This window comes from Sander vitreus, chromosome 9, assembly GCF_031162955.1.
Source record: "Sander vitreus isolate 19-12246 chromosome 9, sanVit1, whole genome shotgun sequence".
Classification (NCBI taxonomy): Eukaryota; Metazoa; Chordata; class Actinopteri; order Perciformes; family Percidae; genus Sander; species Sander vitreus.
In genome coordinates, this window is record NC_135863.1 from 6293033 (window position 1) to 6306566 (window position 13534).

At 38.4% G+C, this 13534-nt stretch overlaps 1 protein-coding gene across 3 annotated transcripts in view; it reads left to right on the forward strand.

The window, feature by feature from the left end:
• The window catches only part of LOC144523130 (glypican-5-like), a 53716-nt gene that overhangs the window by 16636 nt on the left and 23546 nt on the right, over positions 1 to 13534 (forward strand). For all 3 annotated transcript variants that reach the window (XM_078258463.1, XM_078258464.1, XM_078258462.1), the window contains 2 exons: positions 6371 to 6491; positions 12757 to 12898. In XM_078258463.1, the coding sequence (XP_078114589.1) occupies positions 6371 to 6491; positions 12757 to 12898 (263 nt within the window). The remainder of the gene's footprint in view (positions 1 to 6370; positions 6492 to 12756; positions 12899 to 13534) is intronic.

Here is a 13534-nt window from a genome sequence, read left to right on the forward strand (position 1 = left end):
TTCAGTTAAAACTGTTATTAGAATAACCATTAAAATTACACCACGTGGCAGGTACAGTGCTTTCATTTTGTTAACTAAATCCTATATAGAAATAATCCCATACTTGTACACATGATGCAAAAGGCACTAGGCCATATACAACACACTACAAATACAATCCACACTTTAAGCACATTTTCCAAACATCACCATATTCGCCATTGTGTGTGCTTTTTCTATCATAATAGACACAAATTAGCTGTCAAAATAACTTAAAAACTCAATATATGTGTTCTACATAATAAAAAAGGAAATTTAGATCATACGACATTTAAAGTCACAGCTGTACTGAGCATCTTCCAATTCAACCTTTCTCTCTTAATGCCACAGCCCCCATCTGTAAGCTAATTTCCAACAGCCTTTTCTCCCTCTTTGAATGTTTCTGATTTAAATCAAGCAGGGGGGGGGGGGGCAAATGGTACAGATGCAATCCAGAGTGTGTGATATTTATGATTATGTCTCTGAACTCTTGATTGATAGTTCAAGTATGCTGCTATGAGATAGAATTTGTATTGTGTAACTGTGCTGGAATATTCACACAGTGTAAGGTTATAAATATATGTGTTTTGCAGCTATAGGGCTGATCACAAAAACAAAATAATCAAGAAAAACGATTATTTTGCGCATTATGCTCTGCAAGTAAAACAGATTTCAAATGGGAAGTCTTTCACAGTTCAGGTGTTTTCACTGTTGATTTGTTTAACTTTTTCACTGTTTTTTAAATTCAATAATTGCAACATCTTTCCAAAAGTCATCAATTGTGGTAGATAATCGTGATTATGATTTTCGAGCAGCCCTAATTTAAACTGACTAAACTGAGCTCTTTATTTTGGCAGTTAGAGTTGTAATAGCTTATTTTTTCCAGAAGAGGGAAGCATGTTATTACCATCCAAAGTAACAAGCCATTAACTCTGTTTCCACCTCTGAAGTCCTGCCACACCCAATGTTTTGATGTATTTTGTGTTTTTTTTAAGCATTACAATCTGTTTTACATCAGCCATTGATGCTCTACAGAATCAGGAAAATGCTGTTAAAAGGGAGAGAAAGAATTGTCCGGAGTGGGTGAAAAGGAATGTGAAGGATGGAGAAAATGAGACTAAGTGCATTTTTTCCAAATCTATCCAAACCACAACATATCGCTTCCATGTCTTGTACAAGAGGTACATGTATAAGCCTCAGGTGTGTGTGTGTGTGTGTGTGTGTGTGTGTGTGTGTGTGTGTGTGTGTGTGTGTAATAGAGCTATGTAAATGACTCCACAGGAATGCAGCTAGATTTACAATTGAGGTTGTGACTCTTATAATTACACACCTCTCTCAGATCAGATTACTATTCTCTCAGATCAGATTAATTTGTCAGGTAATTTTATTTTCACTGTGTGTGTGTGTGTGTGTGTGTTTGTGTGTGTGTGTGTGTGTGTGTGTGTGTGTGTGTGTGTGTGTGTGTGTGTGTGTGTGTGTGTGTGTGTGTGTGTGTGTGTGTCTGTCAGTGTGTTTCCATACATGCCACAGTCGCTTTAAACGTTACCGTTAACAACCCTGCAGTAACCGAGGGCAACAGCAGAGCAGCTTTGTCATTATGGTGCTGGTGATTTATGTCCGTCGTTCTCCAGATCTTATTAAATGTCACTCTATGTGTCACACACAGCACGCTTTCTACAATATTATCATCTTATCAAACAGACAGAGAATGCAGACAGTCTGTTATCTGGCCAATCGCTTATTCACAGCACTGCCAATTTCCAATTCATTCAGCAAATGCTTTAGATGTGAAGATGCTGTTGACATATTCCCCTTCAAGTGAATATAAAGCACAATCCACAAGGTGTGATTTATCACCAAAACTGACAAAAAAGATTTGTTCATTTGCCAAATGGTATTTAGGCTACAGGTTATTGAAAATACGTTGTTTTTTGTAGCTTCAGTAACCTTTGCACATAATACTCATGTTTATGTGTCATATCTTTTTACAAACTGATAAAAGATGGCAAAAGATGTGACGTCTGTAAGTCCAATCAACGACACTGATTTAATCATCGTGCTTGACCTCACTCATTTTAATTGAACTTAATAATACTGAGAGCAGTCAAGTTAAAACAAATAAAGCCAACTCCTCTTCACCTCAGCCTCAGTAAATCTGATGGCTGTTAAGCATTAAGTGAGAATGATATCCGTTCAGCTTTCAACAGATGTTTAGTTGCTGCTGATAGAGTGTTTCAAGAATGTCTCACCCTGCAAATAACAAATAGTTGCATACAACCAACTCTGCCAATTCCCCTTTCAGCTTTTTACTGTCAGGCTGTAGATGTTAGACAGTCCACGGGGGAAACAATAATAATTGATCTTTCCATTACATCTTGCATAGTCATATAGTCATTGATATTGGCTCATGTGGTCCCTCTGCATTTGCGGTGGAGATTGCAGTGGCTCTAATAAATATTGTTGTCCTACCTGTCACTTATCCTGGAATTGCTAGTTAATAACAACTGTATGCATTCCTCTTGGAGCACTCCATGTCATTCTGCTCTTAGAGTCAATCCTAGCTCCACATTACATGTAACGTTAGATGTAAATAATTTAGACAATAGGAATATTGTCCTGTATATTATATTTATTTATTATTTATTTATTTATCATATATACTGTATATATATTTATATAAAAAAAACCATTTGATACAGTTGATTATTCTTTACGTTTTACAGTTAAAATGTCTTTTTGTTTCTCACACTAATGACACATGTACGTTTGTTTGTGTGGAAAGTCCGCTTTTATTAAGCAACTGTAGGAAGGCATTTGGAAATGTCAACAGATGAGCGCATCAGCGCACACGGGGCAACAAGCGCACGTTAACACAGGCGTGCACCTACATAATAAGCTTTTTTAAATAAAAAATGTTCAGTGCCCTATCACACTGATGTGAAAATAGCCTCAAAAAGTACCCACACAAATAGAAGGAGATTTACACATATATTTACATTGAAAAATACTAAGTTCATTTACAAATGATGACATACGAGTTACAAATTAGATGCACGGACACAGATACGCATTTGCGGATACAGATCGCTCTGCATTCATTTGTGAATTGTGTTTCACAAGTCACAAATTTGAGACACAGATACAACACAGATTTACGAATACAAATCACTCTGTATTCATTTGTGAATGATGTTTTACACGTTGCAAATACTTATGAGACTGATTTAGCACCATGAATGCATTTTAAAGAAAATATTTGTGAGGTGTTTGCCAGTCTTGGGTGTGTGGAGGATCATTGGCCGTGTGGTGTTGACACTGATCCCTAAAATCTTTGCTGGAGTCTAAGGAATCTTAGGATTTCCCCCTGGGGCACAGTGTGTGGTTTCTAATTGAGCTTTTTATCATCCTCACTCCTCACCCTTCTCTTTTCCTGTCTTTTTTTCCTCCTCTTTCCTCTCATATTTTGCTCTTTTTATTGCCTTGGATTTTATAAATCAGTTAGGGGGGTTTGCAGAACCTTTCATCACATGTGTTAATGCATTTGCATGTAGTCCAATGTCATGTTGTCACGGATACTCAATCACTCTGTTTTGGGAATGTCGGTACATGCGGAATATCCTGTTTTTATCAACATCTCATTTGATGAAACGGTCAAAGAAGAATTAATTTCTTGCAGGAATTAGCAGTGGTGCACTGTATGATCTTTTGCTGTTCGCTGATACATCTTTGTAATCAATGTAAGCAGTTTCCATGGTGATTGGTGTTTGGAATGTACCTTTTGTTTATGTAGCAGCAATACAAAAGACATCCATGAGATATGGTCTGTGTTATAAGATTAGTGGGTTAGCCAGCTAATTTAGGATTAACCCAGACTTCCGTATTTGTAAGGCTTGCTAACTTTTGTTTGTGCCGTGTGGATAACATCCTCTGGAGCATGTTCATTTCAAAGGATTTGAGAAAATATATAAATAGCCAGTGGCACAGTGATTGTTGCAGGATGAGTTATGCACAAATGATAGATAGAAAGGTGACTATACTCGTATATCAGTATTTCCATCAGTGGTTGGTTCAGTGCTGCCTATTGCATGTTGAACATTTCAGAATATGAATAGAATAGAAAATCTTAAGTGTAATATTTTGCCCATACGGGGCCTACACACATAGCTGCTGAAGCTTCACATTTAGGCTACACCGTAGCTGATGGGTGTCCCCTTAATAATTTAACTAGTCTCATGAGTAAAGAAACAATGTGGACCTTCCCACCATAGGTTACATCACAAAGTAAATAAAAGAATGTAAACTGTAGATAAAAGCACAATACGGCCTGATCATGCACAGATCTGTCTAGCATTGCATACAGTATCTGATGCTGAACTATATAAATCAAAACACGTGTCCCATGTGTCAACCATTAATCCAACTTTAAAAAATGTGAGTAGTATTTGCATACTGAAAGGTAGCTCCCACTAATTTATGTAAACAGCATTACAGTCAAATAGACCTTAATCGATTGCTTTTTTCCTCAAGCCATTATGTTTAATCATTTACAATGCAGTTTTTCTCCAGTACTCTTCTCTGCATTGCCCAGCAGAAACTGTATAATGCAGCTCATCATGAAACATAAGAGCGAAACTGTTTGTAATTCTGTTTTTCTCATACACACTCTAGGCTACTTAATATGTTGAAAGTGTCAGCAGTATAATGTTTAATTTATTTTTATTTAGTGCCATATCTGTTGATTATATTTATTAAAGTTGTGTGCTATATTCTTTTTCCCCACTGCATCTTATTATTTTTGCCTCTCTTATGACCTCATTTTCCCATGAGGATCTGTAGTCTCATTCCTTCACTCTTTCATGGATTGCCAATGTGACAAAGACTAAGCTGGCCTTGCTTTGTGAGTCAGGCATCAGGACATGAACACTTTGATTAGGATAAGACTGTAACCAGTATTTAATCCTTTTGTTAAGTGATATGTATGTATGAAAACGCAATCTGTGTAACAATAAAACGATTTGAGAAAGTTGATTAGAGACTTCATGCATTCTGACTAAACTTTCTGATGGGATCTGATTCCAGACCAGCAGGGTTAGCATGGCTCCAGATGCTGGGGTCTTCACAACTACACCGTCTCTTGGCATTAGTCAAGTAGTTTGTTTTTATGTTCGGTTGCATCTGCTCTCAGGTTCCCACAACCCTTTCCCCTTGTTGCCATAGCCAGAGTGTGTTTTCGAGGGTGTGGACTCAGCGGTTACTGAGTTGGTGGCTGATTGTATTAGCTAGCAGAGCTGGTTTGGAACGTGGAGACTTGGAAACATATGACTCATGAACTTTTTCTTTTCTCTCAATTCATCTTCCTTTTGATCCACCCACTGCAACCCCCCAAGCAGACAAAATGATGTGACACTCACGTATAGCCCACTACAGAAAGAAACATCAATGTGCTAGATGACCAAGGATCAAACTCTGTGATGATGTTCATTTGCCACATTCAGGCCACTCTACCCAATTTGTCACTTAAATTAGTTCAGTATGATGTACTTAGCTATTCAGAAAAATCATCCAGAAGAAGCAGTGAGAAGAAGCCAGAAACCAGTGGACAGCCATCATTCATAGCTGGTAACAGGCCAAAAGGCCCATATTGTTCTCATATACATGTTAAAACCTCTGCTATTATAGTAGCAAAATTAACACACTTTGTAGATGGTGCTGGGAGTCCAGTAACCATTCAAATCCATCACTAAAATTAAAGTATAAATACCACTTAACTCAAAAATACTACCTAAAAATATGTATCAATATATAAAAAATACTGCCTTTGAAATTATACTCAGTAAAAGACAAGAAGTACTAGCAGTCAAATATAGTTAATTTGTAAAATAAAAGAGACATGTTATGGAGTTCAATTAATCATTTTATAACCCATTCTTTATAAAATCTCCATGACTTCAACAAGGTGATTAAGATTAAGATCAGTCTGCCAGAAGATGACCTCATGTCACCATAGCTGAACGTCTCAAGTGACTCCTCTGCTTGAATAAAAGTCTGTTTCGTTGTTTCATTTGCCAGGAGTTAACTTATTTTACAATGTGTGTGTGCGCGCGTGTGTGCGTGTGTGAGTGTGCGTGCGTGCGTGTGCTTGCGTGCGTGTGTGCGTGCGTGTGTGTGTGTGTGTGTGTGTGTGTGTGTCTGCACATGAAGTGAATCACTACACCCTGACTGAACACACTAGTATAGTGACTGTGGGAAAACTGGGGCATGAGAGCAACACACACACACACACACACACACACACAAAAAAAACTGGGACAGAAAGTACTTCATGTCTCTCTCTTGTTCTTTCTTTCTGCAGTTATGCAGGTCTTGTGGCTGGCAGCAGTTTAAAAGCCCAGAAGGAGAACCCAGAGATGACCGTCCGTAATACAGATCCTGTCCTGAAGGGGGCGAAACAGAGGCTGGAGCAGCTAACACAGGTACACACACCCATGAATAAGAAAAAGAGGTGAGGTAAATGTTGGCACACACCATTCTCACAATTTTGTATTCTCGACAAACCTTGCAATTATTTCACTTGCTTTCAGTGAGATAAGCCATTCCAAAGTTTATGTTCACAGGGGTTAGCTTTTTGCAACGCTCATCGCCTACAGATAGCAATATTGATTGGCCGGTCCATTTTTCATCAACACCATCCAGAGCAAGTCATCTTGATATAAAATTAATATATAGATTTGTGGTCTCTAGATGATGATGATTTTGTTATTCTGGTGACCTCATGGTCTTTGAACATATCCCTATCTACCCTATGTATATAACATCCTGTCTGAATAGTTTACCGCAGCATGACTCCTATTGTTTTTTGTGACCCTCTGACCTTTCTCCTAGCACCACTATCAGGCAAAAATGTCCTCTTACACTCAGGAAATGTAATGGGCAGATGGTCATGAAATTCTCCCCCAGAGACATTTTCCATTTTAGACACATTAGCTTTCTTTCTTGCAGCGTCATCATCAGGCCAAAATGTCAAATTTTGCATCAGCATGAACTTTAACATACCTTATAATCTTGAAGGCATTCCAGCATGTACATATCTGACATTGATATATTGCGATTTATAGCAATGGCCCACACAATGAAGTCAGTGTCTTTTTCACTTTGCCTTTAACGATTCCACAATAGCGTAAGCTGTGACATATTTTTGCATTGGGCTGGGATATTAATGTATCCCACTGTGCAGACTATGCAGTGGCCTCTGTTGTAAAACTTTATTTTGGAGAACTTAAGTGTTGATGTAGATGAAGTCAGAGTAGTAATCTAACAAGAGCATCTGAAGGTGATGTTATAACTCTTTCCATAAGCATTAATATCTTCTGTAGTCACTGCCCTAATGGACAGAATTATTCATATCCATGCTTAAATAATGATGCTGTTGTTAGTTTGATCTTCGACTGTTATTGTTGTTATATATTAGGTTCAGCCTCTTGGTGTTTCTCGTGTGATGTAGGTGTGATACACAGTTGCTAAAGCTGCAGGGGTCTGGATTGTGTGTGTGTGTGTGTGTGTGTGTGTGTGTGTGTGTGTGTGTGTGTGTGTGTGTGTGTGTGTGTGTGTGTGTGTGTGTGTGTGTGTGTGTGTGTGTGTGTGTTTGTGTTTGTGATGTGTTCTCATCCTCATCTGGCTCTCAATCATTCGTTATCACCTCATGTGTGAACTGCTGCTTAATCCAATAAATGTAAATGTCAGCACTCTAAACAGATGTAGATAATAACATGCAATAAAACATGCATTAATTCAACAATTAAACTGGATTTATGCGGCATTGTCAAAACTCTGAACAGCATGGTAATATGGTGTTATGATTTGAATGAATGATTCATAAAATCATGTGAATATGACTCCATAAAATGATACATCAAGGTTATCCATAATGATGATTCATTATTAATTATGAGGACCAAGTGGCTATTTCGGCGTCCCTTTTGTGACAGTCAGACAGGCTGATAGACAGACAAGGGCAGACAAGTAAACACATACTGAGAGGAGGACCCGGCAAACAAGCAAAGAATTCAACAACAAAATGTATGGTATGATAGCCATTAAAGGATGAGGCTGGCAATATTCTGTATTTTGGTAATTGTTTACAAATTCCATGATAAGATCAAAAATCTTTATCTTTATATTTTCTGACATTCCAAGCCAGTCTGTGGTACTTACGGGTAATGGATTGTTTTAAAGGCAAACAGGTCAAACAGGAATAAATGCTGCTTTTGTTGGGGACTATTTTCAGCGACAGTATTTGGTGTGCTAGCAAGGATTTATGGCAGCAGGTTTTTTTGTTTGTTTTTGGACTAAGCTTTGGATACACAGGCAGAAAGATCAATTTATCATTGGTTTTGGTCATGGGATTTGTTAACCAACAAAACTACAGAATATCAACAGACTTATCCTTTAACGTGCATGCTTGTTGGGTCAAGAAATCAATTTGAAATGAATCAGGTATACTTATGACATGTTTTGATGTCGCAGCAAGATCTTTCAACACTGACTCTCTGAGTGCTTTTTCGTAAGGTCAGAGTAAAAGTTGTAGTTTGTCAAGGAAATCTGAGTAACTCTTTTAAAAGTGTTGGTGGTTTTGGAATCATGGAAAAACCATGGGATGGCACATGCTATGGTTTATTTTTCTTTTTTTGCTGTTGAGGCTCTTTCTGTGCTCCGTCTAATTTTGGTGGTGAGTCCATTAATCATGCTGCATTTACATGGAGGAAATGTTAAGTCAGCATCCCTTCCCTGCCACATACACAAACCACACATGCACCATGCAATCACTTATGTATGAGATTTGCTTTCTCAGGCCCATTAATTCTATGTAACCCATACATGTCCTGTTCTTCTTTCATTTAAAGACTATTAAAGCTTCTGTGAATCTTCTAACATTCACTAAAGCACACACACACACACACACACACACACACACACACACACACACACACACACACACACACACACACACACTATGGGGATAGGAAAAGTGAGATCAGTTTTTTTGGACTTGTAAAGCATCCTGCTGAATTGATGATGGTAATGATAACAGGCCACAAGTCAGATATATAACCGCTCATCTGCATTGCAAACTATTTTCAGTTCCAAATGGTGTGCATCCTTTCCATCTTTTTGATACATTTGGAGAACAAGTTTAGAGTCAACTTTGGAAATCCATGGCAGAGGCTGAGCTTTTTTCAGCTAGCTGTGCTTTTGTATGTGGAGGAAGCCATTTATCTGAGGTGAACATTGATGCACACCATTTAATAATAACTATTCAATGTCATGTGGGCCATTTACACACTTCCACAGCTAGGATTAGAGGAGGAACAAAATATGAAACAAGACAAAGAAGCATCTTTGGAATTTTAATTATCAGTGTTTAAGAGGGTTGCATTTCTGTCTGTCTTTCCCTCAATCTCTTCTTATCTTTCACTGTCCCAATTTTGTGTCATGTGTTACTTAGACTTTTGCAGCAGTGGGTTGTGTTTTACGCAGGCTTTGCCCTCTAATGGAATTCTATTAGTGTAGCCAGTGGTGTATCCGTGCAATTAAAATGTGTATGTACATGCTTAGCCAACCAGGATGAGCTTAATCAACCATGTGAGGGCTGCCCCTGCATATTAAAATGGCAGCAGTCTCACCATTTCTAGAGTGTCGGCAGAATACAGGAAGCCTGCTTAACTTTGTTCAGGAGAGCATTCCTGTTTCATCAGAGCTGCAGTTAATCTTTGCTTTGTTTAAAGGAATAGTTGACATGTTGGGAAATACGCTTATTCAATTTCTTGTTAAGCATAAGAAGACAGATAACATTCTCATATCTCCAACGTCAGTGTGACAGCTAGACTCCAAGAAGTCAATTAAGAAAACTGTAGCTACGGTGGTATTTCTGTAATAAAGTGAATTAAATGAAGCAGGTATCTTTCAGAGATTTATTTCAGCTTTTCGTATGCATATGGTGCTTATGCCTTCATATGACAAAAGTCCAGTGACATTAAGTTACAGTCAACTTTTATAGATACAACAGTGACATCAAAAGAATTATTAAATTAAATTAAATAATTTGACTATTTTGACTATTGACTAATAATTAATCTATTGGTTTTACTGGAGAGTTTCAGTGCCACATGACCTAAATCCTATTTAAATCCTAGCCTTTCCACATGACTAAGAAAACACAGTCCTGGTGGAAACATTGCTGTAATATGTTCCTGTCCTCCCCCAGGTCTAATTTGCTGTCTGATGATATGATGGTGAATCACTGCACTGAGTCTAGTCTGTCTCCATGTCCCTTCGGACATGCTGTCATATAATAACCTTGGTTCCCCCCTGTTTTCACGGGCTTCCCTACACCTACTGTGCAGTGGAGGCCAGATGCTCCTCCTTACGTGTCCAACCTGCATCTATCCAGCAGGGAAACGCAACCTAAAACATAGGTAGAGCATGTTAGTAATTGCTATTTTTTAAACTGTTAAAAAATACCAATTAGCAATATACCTTGGACTTTTGGTCATTTATTCAAAATATGACGCAACAGTGCACATATAATAAAAGTAGATTATAGCCCTGTTTGTTAAGCACATATATGTTGTCTGTTTACATTATATATTATACTACATGTCTATGTTTGTCTTTGTTCCAGTCGATTGCATGTGCAGTGCATTATAATTATGTGTGGGTCTACTGCTGCACTGTGAATGTATACTATTTGCCTACTCAGTATGCGTGCATCACATTGTGCACCACAATATACTGTATAGCAACAGCTTATACAATATGTTCTTGTGTTAAAGGGATTATATTTGCAAGGCAGAGTTAAGCCATGTTTAAATATTGAAAAGGAGAATGGATTTTGCTGTCTAGCAACTCAGAAGCGTTGGCAGCCTTGTTATACCTGCTCTTACTTTAAATGACAATGAAGGTCTAAAGTTTGTAATTATAAAATCCAAAAGAGTTGACTCTCAGCCTTTGTAGTATTTGATTTGCCAGAACGATTTCACCACTGTAAGGTAACATAAATCATTATATGATAGATGTTACAATCTTGGTGGCATCTGCTTTGCTGTATATATACAAATGTTATCTAGAATAAAATAGAATGAGATGTCAGTACAATATATCTTTTTCCTTTTCAAAACCAGTGGCTGTTTGCCTTATCTCTGCACTCAGCTGGACTTTATATATTACCCACCTTGACTCTCTACTATACACATTCATCATGCTGTGAACCAATTATATGTTCCTGTATATGTGTAAAAACCTAATAACTCCCATTTTGGTGTGTCATAGTTTCTAGTTTTCAATCCCTCGTTAGCAGAGCTTTAGGAGACGTGAGGTTTCCATCCGGCATCACAATTATGTAACATGACACAGTACCCACGCTGTGAATTAACTGAGCAGTAGAGAATATGGATTCACGCAGAGACAGCATGGCCTCTATTACCCTTTAGTCTGCTCTCTGACTTTGTGTATTTGTTCATGTTCTGTAGTGCTTTTGTACATGTTTCTGTGGCCATTTAGTGCCTTTAGAAGGCCAAATATATCAGAAAAGTGGTATTCAGTTCAGGCTACATTGCTGACCTTTGACCTCATCACTATTAGCTGTTTGTAATATTTGTGATTTGTGAGTTGAAGCTTCTTCTCCTTTGCAATCACTGTAACTCATTCTCAGGTCAGCTAAATGCCAAAAATGTAAAGCACACACACAGAGTCTACAGCCACGCTAGCAGCTCTGGGAGGCTAACTGCTTTGAGCTGAATGCTAACATCAGCATGCTATCATGTTCACAGTGACATGTAGGTGTTTTACAGGTATAATTACGATCTCAGCTAAGCCTTTAAGCATGCTAACATTTGTTAACTAGCACTAAACACAAAATTCAGCTGAGGCTGATGGAAATGTCAGTACATGTAGTTTGCAAGTATTAAAGGGCAATTCTGGCGCAAAAATAACCTAGGGGTTAATAACATATGTGTACCGAGTCGAACGTTCTCTGAGACATGTTTTCATGCTAATCGAATGTGTCTCTAGCTTGAAACAAGCTACCGCAAACCAGGGGTTAGCTGCTAATGCTAGCTTTCGGGGCACAGGGTAAATCACTATTTGATACCACTAACAAGGCTCAAAATAGCACCACACTTAAACGGTAGCAAAATGAGGGTCCCTACATGCAAACCGAAGCATTGAGAACTTTGTAAGTGTACAGACAGTTTATTACAAAGATAGATTATAAAGACAACAGCGTTAATGTTTACATGCGGCCGCCTATCTTTGTAATAAACAGACACATTCGATTAGCATGAAAACAGATCCCAGAGAATGTTTGAATCGGTACACATATGTTATTAACCCCTAGGTTCATTTTGCGCCAGAATTGTCATTTAAGTCATACATCAAAATGTTGGACAAATTGCAATTCTGACCTGATGATGGTGCTAAATGAGAAGTCAGACCAACATTGCCATGCGTAGAGCCACTTGTATGTAAGGCTGGGCAATATATCAACATCTATATATATATATATATCGTCTTAAATTTTGGCTATCGTGATATGACACAAGCGTTGTCTTTTCCTGGTTTTAAAGGCTGCATTACACTAAAGTGATGTATATTTGATATTTGATTGTTCTCCATATTGCCCAGCTCTACTTGTACTGTATTTAGTGCTTATGGACATTTGTATTGTATGTGTGTTTTATTTAGGAGGTGTTAGTTGACCTCGGCTGGGTGAGCAATGCCAGAGGAAAGGTGGAGGAAGAGGAGGGAGGGAGCGCACAGACAGAAAGAGGCAGCGGAGACGACTGCGATGATGAAGATGGCTGTGAAGCATCTGGTGTGGAGAATGGTGAGTCATAAATACACACACAAACACACAAACTGACATACAAACACACACAAATAGAGGAACACACATTAGCAAACATACAACCACACATATAAACACATGAATTGATGCACACTTCCAAGCTTGTCTTTTGCTTGTGCAAACATAGGGATTCAGAATCATACATAACACATCAGCATATAGACTGTACATACTCTCACACACACACACACACACACACACACACACACACACACACACACACACACACACACACACACACACACACACACACACACGCACACACACACACACACACACACACACACACACACACACACACACACACACACACACACACACACAGTTCATTGGCATGGTGGAGGTTTTAAAATGCAGCAGCTTCCACCACAAATCTTGTGCCAGCAGGGAAATGTCCAGAGGGAGGGATAGAACTGAGAGATGGATTCAACTGTCCTCTCTCTCTCTCTCTCTCTCTCTCTCTCTCTCTCTCTCTCTCTCTCTCTCTCTCTCTCTTTTTCCATCTCTCTTTCTGCTGGTCTCAGCAGTTTATTTCCTTCTCGGCCGGGATAAAGGATGCACTAACAACCAGGTCATCCCAAAAATGAAAAAATAAACCATAATTATTCATTTATC